The sequence below is a fragment of the Macaca nemestrina genome, chromosome 14, assembly GCF_043159975.1.
Source record: "Macaca nemestrina isolate mMacNem1 chromosome 14, mMacNem.hap1, whole genome shotgun sequence".
NCBI classification, from domain to species: domain Eukaryota; kingdom Metazoa; phylum Chordata; class Mammalia; order Primates; family Cercopithecidae; genus Macaca; species Macaca nemestrina.
In genome coordinates, this window is record NC_092138.1 from 84,211,484 (window position 1) to 84,227,941 (window position 16,458).

Genomic DNA, 16,458 nt, shown 5'->3' on the forward strand with positions numbered 1-16,458 from the left:
TGGGATTACAGGTGCCCACCACCATGCCCAGCTAATTTTTTGTAGTTTTCGTAGAGATGGGGTTTTACCATGTTGGCCAGGCTGGTCTTGAACTCCTGACCTCAGATGATCTACCAGCCTCAGCCTCCCAAAGTGCTGAGATTACAGGCATGAACCACTGCACCCGGCCTGTGTCTAATTTTCATATTCATTTTAATATTTGTATAAGAAACTATTTTTATTCAAGAGACAGTCTCTCGCTCTGTCCCCCAGGCCGGAGTGCAGTGGTATGATCAGAGCTCACTGTAACCTCAAGCTCCTGGCCTCAAATGATCCTTCCACCTCAGCCTCCCAAGTAGCTGGGATTTCAGGTCCAGCTTGCTGTTTGTTTCATGATCTTCCTTCAAGTACCCTACTTGATGGCATGTACTTAGAAGCCATGTTAGAAATATGCAGTCATAAGGACAAGTGCTGCTGGGTAATCCAGAGCTTAGGGAGCTTCCTCTGGGCTGGGCTAGGCAAGGTGATGGAATAGGTTGAGAGGTTTGGGTGTGAATTGACGCTATGGGGATTGGCTGAGAAGGAGACAGTCAGTTCAAGTGTGTTATGAATGCAGAGCAGGGACTGGCCTGGCCTTGAAGGAACTCAAGTGACCAAATCTCGTGGCATGTGGCTCTCAGGATGCCTCCTAGTCCTGTGAGGCATGAACAGGATAGATGGGGGATGGCGGGGGCTGGGAGGGCCCAGGAACCCAGTGCAGTGTGGGGTGGGAGCTGGGACTGAGGACTGCAGAGGGCCTAAGCCTGTGGTTAGACTTCCTGTCAGTGAGTGTAGCTCTCACAGAGAGGGTTGATGGGGAAGGTGGCAGCAACAGTTCCACAGGACAGCAGCGTCTGTCTTTCTGTTTCCATCTTATGTATGAGGGGGTGTGTGGGTTCTCGGGTTGGTGGCGGGCTGACAGTCTTCTCTGGGTCAGAGGGTTCTCTGTGGCTGGCTTTGACAAGCTGCCGCTTCCTCCCCCCAGCTCCTCACCCAGCCTCTTTTTGAACTGCCCACTCAGCCTGCTTTATTTCCAGCCTCTAGATCTCTGTAACCCTGCCCGGACCCTCCTGCTGTCAGAGGAGCTGCTGCTGTACGAAGGGAGGAACAAGGCTGCCCAGGTAAGACTTTCACCTGCGTTTTTTAGGGGGCTTTCTCTGTGGGCTTCATTGGCATCCTCCAGGACCCTCACTTGGGTCTCTTTCTGAGTATCTTAGAAGTGTACACTTTCAGGGTAGGGGAGACCTGAAATGGACTCCTCCACTCTCCCTAGCAAAGGCTACAGCTTTTTCTTGTACATCTCTTTTCAAAGCTGTTGAATCCTTCTTTGATGGTTAGAAGGTTTCCCCAGCCCCTAAAGACACCCCATTGTTTACCCCACCTTCCTCTCAGGAGCAGAAGAGATGGCAATTTACCCTGGCTGTGGGGGGTAACTTTGGTGGTGGGAAGAGTAAAGCTATTAGCCGAAGTGAATTTTTAGACCAGCATCAGTTTACCCAAGTTTTCTGGGCCTGTCTGTATTAACCCAAATCCCACATCCTCTTCTGAGAGACGAGTCTATGATTTCGCCTGGGTTCTAGCTCTCCCAGCAGGGTGCTGACATGGGAGCTGTGCCACCCTTCTGGGAGCTGGCCTGGGATGCTTTTCTCTAATTGGGAGAACTTCATTCATCCACACAACCCCGGAGCTGGCCAGTTCAGTCTCTGAGCTTAAAACTACTTGGGTATAGAAGTTAGAGCCCTGGGCTCTGCCCTGGCTACCTGGGGCCATGGGGTGAGGGTAGCAGACTCTTTGCAGATCAGGCGCCAGTGTAGAGCTGCCTTGGCTGAGCCGAGTGGCAGCTTGGGGTAGTGGAAAGATCAGGAAACTTGGAGACAGGAAGTCTATATCGAGACCCAGCTCTGCTGCTGGCTCACATGTGATTTCTTCCTTCTTCCTCAGTCTTCCCATCTGAGCAGCAGCAGCTGTATGTGTGTATTTGAGGCAGTAAGGGCAGGGTCAGAGGTTGGTCTCTAAGGACCCTTTAAACCTCAGCCTTCTGGGACACTATGTGTGACTGTGGCTGAAGCAGGAGGTTGGTTTGTTTTTTAAGTAAGCAGACTGGACTGGAACTCATCTATTCCAAATGCACATTATCTTTTTCAAGGGAGTGCCCTGGGGGGCTGCATGCTCCCTTCCACTGCTCGCTGTTGTCTGCTGTGTGTCTGGACCTCCTCTTCTCCGAACCTCTTCTTGGGAACTTTGCAAACTTCGGGAACTTAAAAATCTTTGCATATCTTCTGAATTGTCTCAGTAGGAGTAAAACTTCATCTGTTGGGAGGGATTTAAGTTTTAGGGATGAGAAGTCACTTAGAGCCACGTTTGGTGAAGGAGAGCATAGTGGAGCTAAGTCAGGCATCCAAGGGTCAGAAATTGAGGTGTGGCCCTAAATTCACCAGACTCACAAGAAGCCAGTTAGAGATGGCAGCCACCCTGAAACGTATACATAAGTCTAAATACACTCTTCTGTTTGTGCACTTACCCTTGAATCTGCAAACATTGAGCACTTACTGTGTATCCTCATTGTGTATGCATTTTACATACTTGACCCCAATTAGCTCTTGCAGCACCCCCATGAGAGGCACGATTGTCCCCACTCTGTAGTTGAGGCAACTGAGGCTCCAGTGAGATTCACCGGGACCCAAGAGTCTCCAGGCTGGTAAGGAATGGAGCCGGGATTAGCACTCTGGTCTTTCTGGCTCAGCGATGCTTTCCATGACCCCACACTGCTTCTGGCATGTCTGCATAAAGGCAAACTAAGGAACACAAGCTGAAGCCAGAGCCTTGTGACAGTTGCAATTCGTCCAAAAACCCTGTTTTATAGATCTCTGGAATCATAGAACAAAGAGACTCCTTTACCTTCGCCTTGAAGATTGAAGGAAGCAATTTGAAGACAAGTAAAATAAATATTAATATATTCCTTTTTCTTGAAGTATGATAGCAACCAAACATGTAGATCTGGGCACCCTGTCATGCTACTCACATCAAAAAAAAAAAAAAAAATTCAAAGGGATTTGGATAAATTCATAAAATTTCAGCCTTGGTTAGGCTTTCAGGAGTCATCCATTCTAAGTGCTTCCTTGTAACTTTCCAGTTAAATGGTTTTCTGATTGGTGCTTGAATCTTCTAGGGTAGCCATTAGAGCAGTGGTTTTGTTACTGGGGAGGGCCAAATTGTAGAGCATTCTCCCTTACACTCAACAGAAATCTTTATATGTGGAATGTTCCTCCTTGGTTCTTTGTCCCATCACTTCTCTGGGCATACTCAAGTTTGCTAACATCTGTGAGCTGATCCAGTCCCACCATGAACTACCCTCATTACACCCCCTTCCAGAAGTAATAGACTTGATTAACGTGCCCTGAGGTCTATCACCCTGTTCGAGGTTCTGGGAATACCATGAAGCACAAGACAGACACACCCTCCCTTTACACACTGACTCATGGAGTTTACCATTAACTAAGGCACCAATGTGTTTTCAGTAAACCCTGCTCTTAGGTCAGATTCCCAAGAAGAAGCTTGATTAGGGCCACTTGGGAGAAGCCACCCTCCAAGTGGTAAGGACCCCCTTACCAAGTGGTCCCTCAACTCTGACCCTTTGGAAAATCAGATGTGTCCCTGGAGCAAGTGTGGGAAAGACACCGGGTGACCCCTGTGGCGTGCTGTGGAACGCGACAGGTGATTGGGCCATGGAGATGGGCATCACTCTCCCATGGACTGCCGTGGCCCCTGCTGGTGCTGGTGAGATGGGGGAGTCTACATGCCCTCCCTGGTGCGCTTGCCCCTCTGCTCTGCCTCTAGCTGTGTGCCAGTTCTGGCCTTTCCCTGACCCAACCTTTGGGAAATTTTTCATTTATGTCTTAATCACTTCCTGTCTAGACCATATTCTCAGCCCTGGGAATCTGAGCCAGAGTGGTGGCCTGGGCCTTTTCTCACCTTGCTCATGGTTCTTCCCCAGTTGCTGGTGGCTCCTCCCACTTGCCCTACTTCCACCCCTCTCTGGGCCTGGGCTGTTTTTGTTTTGTTTTGTTTTGTTTTTCTTTTCTTTTTTTTTTTAACTTTCTAGGCTCCTGACAGATTGTTGGCTCTAGCCCTTGCCCTGCCAGCCTCCCTCTGGGTCTGGAGGTGACTACCAGATTTCCCTTGAGTCAGGGAAGACACGTTTTGTGGGACTCTGAGGGTGTTTGCCTTGTGTTTCTGGCTAGTTTAGAGCCTTCTTTCCATCGCTCAGACTTTGAAGTCTTCTCAGACAACCAATTACTTGACTCCTTCTGAGCTCTTGGGTCATTTTCTTCCCCTCTTTTCTTAACATTATTATTATTATTATTATTATTATTTATTTTTGCCTCATTTGCTCCTCCTGTTTGGTCTCTGGATTCTTTCACATTCAGGAACTGAACAGCTGTAGGCACATTGCTACCTCTCTGTATAGTGAGAGCTTTAGGTCAGCCATACCTGGGTAATGGTCCCTGGCTGTGTGGCCATGGACAGGTCACTTAACCTCTCTGATCTCTAGGGTCCTCGTCTGTAAATGAGGGCAGTGGTGTTATTTACAAGTGAGGATCCACTGAGCAGAAAGTAAGCGTTCAACACATGAAGGCTTCTCTTGGGCTGCATTGAGACAGGCCTGTGGTGGGAAGGGTTAGGGTCACCACCAAGATGCCTTATAGCCCAGGGTTCTGGAATCTTCATCTTTGGGCCCCATCGGAGAAGCCAAAGCCCCTGAGAGCTCCTTCAGGGACATCTCCCTGTTGTCTCTGCAGCCCAGATTTCCTCAAGCCTCTGTATTTGTGCTACACTCAAGAAGCCAAGCCATCTTTTAATATATATTCTATATCTTTAAATTACAAAAGTAACAGTGATTGCAAATATAATACACATTAAATCAAAATGTATCAATTAAAATCCCACTCCCTGGAGTGAGGAGTGTGTCATCTTAGCTATTTTAAAAAGGTATAACTATGAGAAATGTATCGTTTTGTTTTACAAAATTGGACTCTATGCTAGGTATTTTTGCACATTGCACTATTTTGATTTATGATAGACAGATTTCTATTTCTGCCCCCATAGCGCTACTTAATTTTTTAATAGTTGCATACAATTCTGCCATATGAAGGTAGCATAATTCATTTTATTCATCTTCTCTTGATGAATGTTTGTCATTTTCTTTTCTTAAATTACAAAAATGCTGCTGAGAACATCCTCGTATGTTCATATTGATACCTCCTTGTAAGTATTTCTGTAGGACAGAGTCTCAGAAATGGGGCTGTGGGGTCATTTTTAACAGGTTGATAGCTGAATGTTAACCTGTTGGCTTTGTAAATGTCACCAACAGTGCAACACACACTCATGGTACCCTTCAGTGCATGCCAGGCCCTTCTGGCTGGTTCTTCTTCAGAAGAGACACGGTGTCAGGTGTTTGATACCTCAAAGGGAAGTTCATATAATTAATAAGATTTTGTTTTATTTGGAGAATCTGAAATTGGATTTTATTGCTTTTGACTAAAGTCCGCTGCAGGATTTGCAAAACAAAGAACAGTATAATCTTCAGTGGCATTAGAGGATCAAGTGGATTTTCTTAGCATAAAAATATGCTGAGCGTGCCTGTTGGTTTACCTATGAAGTCTAAGAATAGCCTCTGCCTTTATTTTTGGAGCAGCTAATGCATAAAAGAGATAAAAGTGATGTGCATGTCTGTACTGGAGTGTGAGTAACTGGCTGTTTCTTGAACTGATTTCTCATTAATGCAATTAAACTTATCTGCAAGGAATTTGGTAATATTAGCTCACATTGTGTGGTGCTTTACTCAGTCTGCAAAGAGCTTGTGGAAGGAGCTTGTAAGAACGCCAGGCAGGGACTCTTCTCCCTGTTTGGACTGTTAAGAAAACTGAAGGGGTTAGGGAGTTTAAGCCAATTTTTTTGTGGCTAGTTAGTGGCAGAGCTGGGGTAGGAGTCTCCTGACTTCTGACTCTCAAGTCCAGTGCTCTTTCAGCCAGACACTTACAGCAGAATAAAAGCAAATATGGAAAATCTTACAGCTTAAGGGTGGCTCCAAGCCCCAGGTGCTGGGCTGGAGACTCCAGGAGCATTTGGTCAGAGAGGTAGGCCTAGGGGATCAGGCTGTGAAGAAGCTTGTAGAGACCAGCTGCCATGAGGGCTGCTTTCCCCCCTTCTGTTTGCTTTTTTCCTACTTTGAGGAGTAGAAGTATAGGAAACTGGAGGGTGGTGGGGCCATCTTGACTGCAGGTCAGGTCTGCCCTTGGCTGAGGCTGTACTGAGCACTGCTCCTGGTCCTGTGTGAGATGATGAGGATGTGTTACCTGGGGAGGCTGTGGCTCCCCACCTTCTCGGGGAGGTTGTGGCTCCCAGCCTCCAGAGGACAGCAAAGTAGCCAATTCTGTTTGCTCTCTGTCAACCCAGGTGACATTGTTTGCCTATTCGGACCTGCTGCTCTTCACCAAGGAGGACGAGCCTGGCCGCTGCGACGTCCTGAGGAACCCCCTCTACCTCCAGAGTGTGAAGCTGCAGGAAGGTAAGCAGATGCTCTAGGTGCCCGGAGCCCCTCTCAACTTGCCCCAGTCCCTCTGGGCAGCCCTCTGGGCCCTGGCTGCCAGTCATCCACAGGGCACTGGAGTGTGTGCTGCTGGGCTCTGTCCATGGGCCAGTAGGTCTCAGACACTGGCATTTCTTCCAGGCTGGTAAGCCTTCTGATATACCTGAGCTTTTCAGGGAAGTTTCTATTCTAGAGACTTTCCAGGAAGGCTATGGGTAGGAGGAGCTTTGGATTCAGACAGACCTGTGTTCAAATCTTGGCGCTGTCCCTCCATACCGGGATGACTGTGGGCACTTTTCTCAGCCTCTCTGAGCCTGTTTCCTCCTGCATAAATAGGGAGAAAAATAGTCACTCACAAGGTTGCTGTGAAGATTAAGCTAGGTCATAAATGCAAAGTGCCTGGCCCATAACAGGTGCCCAATAAATACTTGTTGCCACCCACTCACCCTACAGATCTGTGGACAGAGACCGCAACTTGGCCCTACCCAGCTACATGGTCCTGCAGAGCCCAAGCTGCTGGGCCTCAGGCGCATGTGGGAGCGTGGAGGGAATTTCTAACCCAAACTTTCCACCATGCCCTCCACTCGTGAGAGGGGAAGCCAGCTGGGAGTATCTGTCGGTGGTTTGGTTTGGCGCCTGAGGTCTCCGCTGAGAGGGGCTCGGTTTCCTCTCCCAGATCATGAAAACAACAGACCTGTCTGAGGATGAGTGACAGGGGCAGAGAGGAAAATATTACCCAGTGAAAGAATTCTGTTTTGGCGGGGTTTGCTCCGGGAAAGCTTCCTGGCTGTTTGCAAACTATCCTGTGTGCTCAGTGCCCGAGTATTCCTCCTCCTCGGAAACCCATTCAGTGTGAGAACCTCCACTCTCACTTCCCCACAGGAAGCCACTGACAACTTCTCCATCTCGGGCTCTGGCCTTTCCCCTGCCCATGGAAGGGAAAAGCAAGTCACCTCACTGGGTCAGCTCTTCCCTCCAGGCGGGCTCAGCCTGACCACGGGGCAGTGGGAATGAGCTGCCTGAGCAACCCAGTTCCAGCACTGGCATTCCCAGAGTTCCCCATGCCTGCTGGAGGCAAGCAGGTTGGAGCTCCAGTGGCCTCTGTTTCTGGGCTTCCGTGCCATCCTCTCCATACCCCCCAGCCCCTCTCTGGCTCTGTCACACCCAGCTTCCCATATGCCCATTCTCCCTGTCGCTCCAGCCTGGCTGCAGTGTGCATATTCACACGTGCACTCACACTGAGTCCTTTCTTCTCCACTTCCCCCTCCCTGGCCCCAGCCCAGACAGTCTAGGACCCTGTCACATTTGAGGGAGGAGCACTGGATGGGGCAGGGCTCAGTAATATGCGCTGGTTGGTATAAGTGGTACCCTCACTCTGTTTTGCACGTTACAAGACTGAGGCCATAACCCAGGACCCTGGTTTGCTCAGCTTCCTGCAAGGAGGGAGGGAAGAGAAGGCTCACACTGGCTGTAATTTGGGTGGACATGGAGGTTGTAGGAAGAAGGCAGTAGAGGAGCTGAGGGCAGTGACTGGGAGTCTGGGGTCTGGGTGTGGTGCTGCTGTGCTGTGCTGTGTGGCTTCAGCTGGTCCTTTCCCTTTGCCAGGCTTCAGTTTCTCTGACTGGGAACTAAGGGTGGGGCCAGCGCTCTGTGTCCCTCCCAGCTCTGACACCCCCACACAGAACCCCAGAGCTTGCTGTGAGCAGCTGGACCATGCCTATACTATCCTGCCTCTATCCCTCTGGGGGCTGGATGGGGAATTGCTTGGGATCTCCCCTTCTGGAGGTGCCAGGCCCAAGACTTGAAGCTAGGGGTGGGGTATGCTCCATTCTCCACTGGGTGTTGGTCAAGGCGGGTGGTGTGGGGACTTGGGGTGTCACAGAGAGCCTCTCCAGGTGCTGAGCTATGTTTGAGCCGCAGCCTTGTGCAAGCCTGGCACTGTGGCTTCCTCTCCCTGCAGATGGAGTGCGAGCTGCACAAGGGCTGAGGATGGCCAAGGCAGCACTTCTCAGGAGAGACCACCATGGCCAGAAGAGCCCCTTGGGTTGGCGTGGGAGAGGGGCCTGTGTGTGTGCGTGCATGTGTCTGCCTGCCCTGGATTTTTTGGACAGATGGTTTGGGGCCGAACTCCAGGGAGCCTGAGAGCTGCTGCGAGGATGGAAATGGCTCTGTTTATAGGTGCACAATCCAACGCTTAGATTTCTTTCCAGGCACCGATGGAGCCCTTGCCTTCCCCCAGCTGCCCCCACTCCCCTGAGATAGGCTTGTGGGTCCAGAGGCTCATGGAAGTTTAGTGACCCCTTCTCCTGCAGTCCAAATTGGAGCCACAGGACCCAATGTTCTGAGTCCTGGCGTCCAATTTCCTGCCTGCCTCCCCTGTGCCCCAAGAGACCCGCTGCAGCAGCAAGGGCCTGAGGCTTTTAAGGGATGCATTTGGGACCTCAGCTGGAGCCTCTGTTGGCAGAATGGTCTCTGATTAATATTGCTCATGACTCCTAGGTTTCTTATTTGTCTCTTTCAAATCACCATGTATGCAGAATTCAATTTGGGGCAAAGAAGATGGCAAACAAGGAATGCACCCAACCTTTCTGGTTGTCTGGGGCTGGCAAGGGCTGCTCCTTGGCCGGGGAGAAGCAGCCCCACGCTAGGGACCAAGGTCTGCCTGTGTAACTTGTCTGAAGAGTCCTTAGCTCCATTGGCCAAGCACACTCCCAGGGCCTAGCCTGGGGCATGGAACACTGTGTGTGCCTAATCGATGTTTGTTGTGTGAATGAATGACTAAAAGAGCAGAAGTGTTGCCTCAGTTCGGGAGCTGGGGGTGCACCTCTCCCCCAGGGTTCCTGGGTGGTAGTCACTTAAATCTTGTTGCCCCCGTCCTGCCCAGCCTCCCCCAGGCTTCAGCAGGGCCGAATGGCAGTGTAATGGGAACAGGCGGAGAGCTGGCGCTAACAATTGGGACATCTCCGGTCAGCCGGGGCCCATTGTGGTCTCTTCCTGCCTCTGCCGCCCTGCTGGCTTTGCTACTCTTTGTGTTGCTGCCTCCCAGGCAGCCAGCGTCACGCCCATAGTGTGTCTTTCTGGCCTGCTCTGGTGTCTCAGAAGTGGCCTGGAAATGTTCTGCTGCTTCTTGGGCTCTCCATTCACCTTGGAGCCAGGTAGGCAGTTGCAGAAAGTCAGTTGCATTGGTCTCAGCTGCTGCAATGTTTGGAGTTAACTCTTGGCTAGTCCCCATTTTCTGAGCGCGTCCTCAGAGCCTACATCAGTGATAGCAGTGCTGGGGTGGTAGCAGTGGAAGGGACACATTGCCACCTCTGGGGCTCATAGCCTGGTGGAATGTAGATGAGTAACCCATGGAGGGGTAGAAGTGTGACAAGGCAGGCAGTCCTCGGTTCAAAGCTCGGCTTTGCCACTTACTCACTGTATGTCCTATTCATGTTGTTCTCCCTCCGTGGGCCTCAGTCTCTATATCTGGAGAATGGAGACAATACCCCTCCTGCTTGCCTCAGACAGTGAAGGGGGTTTGCTTAATTGTTGAGTTTTGGATCGCAGACCAGGTGAGTGAGGGCTCTGGGAAAGTGATGGAGGGGTCAGACCTGGGCCAGGAAGCTATCTGTGGGGTCCACCCAGCCCGTGATTGGGGATCCCTCCTGCATGGTCCATGTATTCCTTGCGGGAAGCGAGGCCCACTCTGGAACCCAGTGGCTAATTGTTGAATTTCAAAAGGGCCAAGGCAGTTGGAATGTTTAAAGGAAAACCCAGATGTGTGCTGCCGTTCTCCTCCCTCCTAGCCCCCAGTTCTAATGTTCTAGGAGGGGCAGAATTTCTCTCCTGGGTCAGCCCCTTGCAGCCTGCTTTTCTACAGCTGCAGCTCCTCTCTGGCACCCTTGGCTTCTTCAGTTTGTTGTTCTATTATGAGACTCTGAACCATGCTGAGTGCTGCCCCCATTCCATCCTCCTCTCAAAGTGCTGCCAGCACAAGGCTGTGACGTGGAACAGATTTCAGGGAAAGTTTGCAGTAATGCAGGGAGATTGGGGAAGGAGGCAAGGGTGTCACAGCACAGAAAAGTTGTCAAGGCAATCCATCCACCATTCCCTGCCATAGGGAATATGTCTCAGGGAGTGTTCCCCCAACCTCAGCCTCCTATTTCCCTGAAGCTCTCATCTCCTGGGCTTTCCTCTCCCTTCTAGAACCTTCTCTTTTCTCGCTGCCAGCTTCTAACCCCCAAATTTCTGTTATTTTCTTACATAGATCTTTTTGACTCTCACTTGGCACTAGGATCTGCTTCTGGAAAGCCAAAGAAATGTCCCAGTGTGTTCTCTTAAACAAAAGAAACCACCTCCTCTTGTCTCTACCCTCAGCAACACAAGGAACCAGCAGAAGCTTTGAAATTACAGTTTTCTTAAACATGATGGACTTCTTAGGCAAGACTCCCTCCCTCCCCAGCCCATCACTAGGTGGGAAGAAGTAGAAAGACTTATTCTCCCTAAGTCTGAAGTGAACCCTCATTTACTTATGGGAGATTTTTAAATCTGGCTCTGGCTGGCAGCCCCTGACCCTAGGGATAGCTTTGTCTCAGAACTGCCCATATACTTTGCTTCAAGGGGCCCTGGACTTCACCCACACCAGGGCCCTTATTCACTGCTTTTCTTAGGAATTGACTTGACCCACAGTCTCTATTTTTATCTTGCTGTCTTCTCTTTGCAACTAATTTTGGTGTCTTTGACAATTTCTTTACTTCAAGTATGTGTTAAGGGTCCTACCTTGAGCTCAACACTAGTCTGGTGCCTTGAGAGGACAGAGGAGCTGGATAGGGCCTATGTGGTGGGCATCTGAGGTGGGGTGTGTAGTGGTGGGAGTGTGGGCTCTGGATCCAGCCTACCTGGGTCTAAATCTTGATTCTCTTTCTTACTCCTGGGCAAGTTACTCAATTCATCTGTGCCTCAGTTTTGTCAAGAGTCTTGGGTGAAAAGAGCCCTGCCTCCCAGGGGTTGTTGTGAGGGTCAAGCATATCCATGGGAAGCATAGGGAACAGTGGTTGGCATGGAGCACTGTGGTGCGCCAAGGTCCTATCCCTTTAAGCATTTACTGTTTCACGTGCTTGTGGTTGCTTCCCTCAACAATGACGGTTTGCCCAACGAGGCCCATTGCACGGTCACAGGGAGAACCATCCCGGGCCCATGCCCAGACAAGTGCCCTAAGTGGGAGTGCTGCCAGGCCCTGAAGAGTGGCTGCAGTGGGCAGGGCCAGTGTCCTGGAGGAAGGGAACAGTCTGCTTCTCCGCACTTGCTCTTCCTTGAACACAATTTGTACTTCTCTTGGAATGTCCTTTCTTCTCACCTTGAGTCCAAATTCAACAGGACCCTCCTTCAGGAAGCTTTTCCCAGAATCTGAGTGTTATCTCCTGGTCCTCCTGCTTCTGAAGCACTCTGAGCAATCACCTTCCCTCGGGGTTGACACTGGACCTTAGCTCCTCTGCTGGAGGAGGGAGTTCCCGACAGCCCTCCCAGATGCCTCCCAAGTAGAGAAGAGCTAGTGAATGGTTGCGACTGGGATCCTGGACCAGGGGTTAGAAGTCTCTAGGAAAACACACAGAGAGGTGAAGCCTGGGCCTGGAAGCCATCTCTGGGCTCCACCCAGTCTATGACTGCACAGCCCACCATTCCTTGGTGGAAAACAAGCCTCCCTATTGAATTTCAAAATGGCAAAGGCAGTTGGAGCATTTAAAGGAAAATCCAGATGTGTGCTGCCTCCAGGTCTCTCACTGCAGAAATCATGGAAGGGAGGAGGCCTCCTGGGATGGATGAGGGCTCCCTCCCTGTACCTCATGCCCAGAGGGTGCTCCTGGCTACCTCTCCTAGGGAGGAGATTTCAGCATTCCTTGGGCCAGGCTGACCCGCAGGCAAATGCCTTAGAGCTGTACATTACCCTGGTTAGTTACTTAGCCAATTTTCCTCCAGAGACTTCCCTGCCTCCCATGCCTGCCTCTCTCTTTTCCCGGGAGGTGCCGCCACACACAGCCTTCTGAGCAAGACAGCTGACTCTGCTGGAACAAACTACTGAGGCTCTTTAGCCAGTTCTAATGCAAATCTTACTTTTTGTTCCCTCAAAGGTTCTTCAGAAGACCTGAAATTCTGCGTGCTCTATCTAGCAGAGGTGAGTCCTTTCCTCTGGATTTGAGGAGAGAGATCTTCGACCTGGTGCTTGAGGGGAGACACTGGGCTGGGATCTAGACCAGTGTTCTAATGCCAGCCTCCACACCCACTTATGCCAAAGTCCTGGGCAAGGCCAGAGTAGCAGTTTTTTTGCTAGGTAGAATGGGACTAGCTGTTCCTACCCCATGCCTCTCTTACCTCTGTGTTAAAGAGCAGTGGAAAGGAAAGTGCTTAGAACAGACCCCTGAGATTTTCTGTGCAGGACCTCCTGAACTGCAGGAATCTCAGTGGGGGTGTGGCTGGGCAGCTGTGCATCACCCTGTTTACTGGTTAATAGCCCTTCCTCTAGAGATCACCGTGATTCTTGCACCTGCCTCTTGCTTCCATGTTTCCCAGGAAGTACCACCCACGACCCCTCGTACAGGGTCTTGTCAGTGTTTCAAAAGGTCTGAAGGTATTTGTACCTTTACCTGGGCCAGATAATACAGGCTTCAGCAAACATCAAGTGTCTGGGTTTCAGTCTGGAATGATACCCACTCAGTGTGGTTGAGATTCCTGGTTATCTCAGTCTGATCAGAAGCTTAGATAGGCAGTGCTATGCCTTTGCTGAGCAACATCTGGCAAGTAACTTATTACTTGATATGGCTTGGTAGATAAAATATCATTCAGGCTGGGGTTTCACTCAAGAGATCCTTGAAGATGAAAAAATTGAGAGCCACTGAGCTATACAAATACTTTTCAATTTTCAGTGAATTTTCTGTTCACCACAGGGCAGTGTCTGTTCCAAGCAAGGATGCATTAGACACATTCCTGCCCTCTGCCTTCGCTTGTTTGTCTCATGCAACAGTCCAGGGAACTTGTTTTGTGGGAGGTGGGACATAGTCTGTATTGGGTGGCCAAGAGGAACACACCCCTTTGATAAGGAATTGTACACAGTTTGTGACTGAAAACCATTCCTTCAGTTTCTGGCTAAGAAGTGCAAGGCCAAGAGAGAGTCTTTCAACAGCCCCCTGGAGGAGAAGACAGTTGATGTGAAGTTAGCTTTAGCGGAGGGCAGAGAGTTCCAAAGAGGCAGTGGACACCGCTGGGGAACTGGGCTGCCTGAAATGCAGACCTGAGGACCAAGAGGGCATTGGATGTCCTCCCCTGTGTCAGCCACATTCCCCTTGGGGTACATGGCTGGTGGAAGTGGCTGGTGGAATCACTTCAGTGCTGGAGGGTGTTTAGTTCCACAGAGCCAACCAAGCAGAGAGGAGAAGCCATGACCAGGCTAGGCTCCTCCTCCAGCCTCACCACACTGGGTTCTGATTCTCTGGGGCAGTCCCTGAAAAGAGGCTCCAGGTTCTTTAATGCCAATAGAGCTTCCTGCCAGGTTGGGTTAGTGTTTCCCAGAGAAAAGGACTTCTGCTCTATTGGTTTCCTGGGATCTGTGATCTCCCAGCTTCCAGAGATTATGAAGGGATATTGATTTGGGGCTTTTTGTTTCAGTAAAGTGCCAGGTGATCTGATCCCCAGGGGCTGTGGGATTGAGCTTACAGGCAGCTAGAAGCCTCTCCCTTCTCTTAGTGGGTTGCTATTTAGGAGAAGCACATCTGTAATTCATGGAAGACAAGATGTCTGTTTACTCTGTAGCCTGGGCCACTCTTAACATGGGTGGTTTTGGATCCTATCAAGAGCCTGAAACTCACATCTTAGTTGGAACTTCTGAAAAGTGATTTCTCTTCATTGCCTGACATGCAGGTGGCACCCAGAGAAGAAAAAGAGAATAAGGATTTGGAGACATTTTTTGACTCTGCATTGAGAAAGGCCCAATTGCCTGGGTGGTGGCAGCTCTGATTGTTCTCTAGCTGCAAGGTCCTGGGTGGTGTTATCCTAAAGTAGTCCTGGGCTCTGGGTCTCTATTGCCCGGAGAGGTGTGTTTCTCAGTTCCTGCAAATCCACTGGACAGATGCAGCCCACAGTTGGCTTCAGAACACAGGGGGCTCTGAAGTCAGTTGGGTCCATGGGCACATTGGTCGGGGACTATTCTCTAACCTAGACTCTGATGTTGGCTCCATTAATTTAAGAGTTTTGGAGTTAGGAAGACCTAGATTTGAATCTTGGCTCTTCCATTTTCTGAGTGATCTGGGGCAAGTTACAAACTCATCTCTGAAATGGGGCTGATGAGGCCTACCCTGCAGGGTTGTGGTAATGATTAAATGAGATTCAGTAAGACTTGCATCCAAAGCACTTAGCACAGAGCCTGGCACACAACGAGGGCTCAATAAATGGTAGCTACTGTTATTATCAATTTCAAAGTAAGGGGAAGGGCTTTTCATATTCATTTACTCTCCATTAGAGAAATCACAAATGATTTATTGGTCTTTAAAAAGAAAGCTAAGAGGAATAGCTCATATTCTTTGTAATGTGCATATACAGTTATACAAATATGGTAAGATCACAGGCTCTGGAGGAGGCAGAAGACAAACAGTGAATCTCTCTCTCCCAAGACCTCCTGGGGCCAGTGACATAACCTCTTTGAGCCTTAGTTTTCTCATGTGAAAAATGGTAGCAGCTGCTTTCCTTCCTACCTATGTTATAGGGTCATTAGGAGAACTGAATTAAATGACAGAATTTTTTATCAAAGCAAATGAACCAACTTAATTTATGGCTGAAGAGGTTTTGGTTTTTACAAAGATATAGTTAATTCAGGAGCAAGGAGGTAAGGCAAGAGGGGATTTTAAAGAGGTCAAGAGGAGCTTGGTGTCTGGTTGAATTTCAGGATGCCCGTGTTTAAATACACAGGTCTGTGCCCAGTGCTTCTGGGCCAGGGCCAGTGGATCTGAAAGGTCTGTGCTTGGCTGACCACTCCATAGTCAGGAGGCACCGTCTGAGTGAGTTACATGAAGAGGCCTTCAGGGCGGCTTATGGCCTTGACCCCAGAGCCTGGTATTGAGGGCACAGTGGGCATCAGTGTTGAGACCGACGAGTTGGATCACACCCTGGATTAAAAGAGATGGGTTACTTGTGAGGGAAGCCAGGAAGGTAATGAGTGTCCCCAATTAGACAGATTTAGGCTGATGGGAATTCAGCCTCCCTGGAGGGAGCTGGCTTAGTGCTCTCTCTCTTGGCCTGGCCAAGAGAGAGAGACCAAAGCTTAGGTCTCCCAAAAATGTTTGCCCGTCTAAGCCAGCCAGTTCTGCCCCTGCCTTGGAAGCCTTCTGGGTCCTCTAGTATTACAGCTTCAAGCTCTGAGAGCCAGAGACCCAGCCCTACACTCTGCTGTTGAGACAGGCAATATGGTCACTATCTCAGGTGAAGAAATATGGCTTTCCGAAGGAGATTCCCATGGTGCAGGGCAGCGGAGGGTGGTTCTTGTGGTGTCAGTAAAACGGGCAAAATCACGGCTGTTACCTTGCAAAGTTGTTGGAAGAAGTGTCAAGGTATCACTGGTAAGTGTCTTAGCACTGTGCAGGGCATGGGATTTGAGGGGGCTGCCTCTGTATTGAGGGTAGGTGGCTCTCACTGTGAGAGGCCCTCCCAGCAAGGGGGGAACTTTTCCATACTTTTGTTGGGAGGGGGACCCCATCCTGGAGCTTAGAGCAGTGGACAGTTATCCAAAAAGCTGCCAGCGAACTCTGCAGCTGCTCTGAGACCCAGCTACCTACAGAATTTCTCCTGGAGGCTTTGCATTCTTGTTGCCTCTTGGTCTAGTCTGC

General features: G+C 49.9%; 1 protein-coding gene across 6 annotated transcripts in view; it reads left to right on the forward strand.

The window, feature by feature from the left end:
• Positions 1–16,458, forward strand: part of LOC105487061 (regulator of G protein signaling 3) — a 131,927-nt gene that overhangs the window by 52,229 nt on the left and 63,240 nt on the right. For all 6 annotated transcript variants that reach the window (XM_011750342.3, XM_011750340.3, XM_024794552.2 and 3 more), the window contains 3 exons: positions 1,056–1,139; positions 6,475–6,586; positions 12,718–12,761. In XM_011750342.3, the coding sequence (XP_011748644.2) occupies positions 1,056–1,139; positions 6,475–6,586; positions 12,718–12,761 (240 nt within the window). The remainder of the gene's footprint in view (positions 1–1,055; positions 1,140–6,474; positions 6,587–12,717; positions 12,762–16,458) is intronic.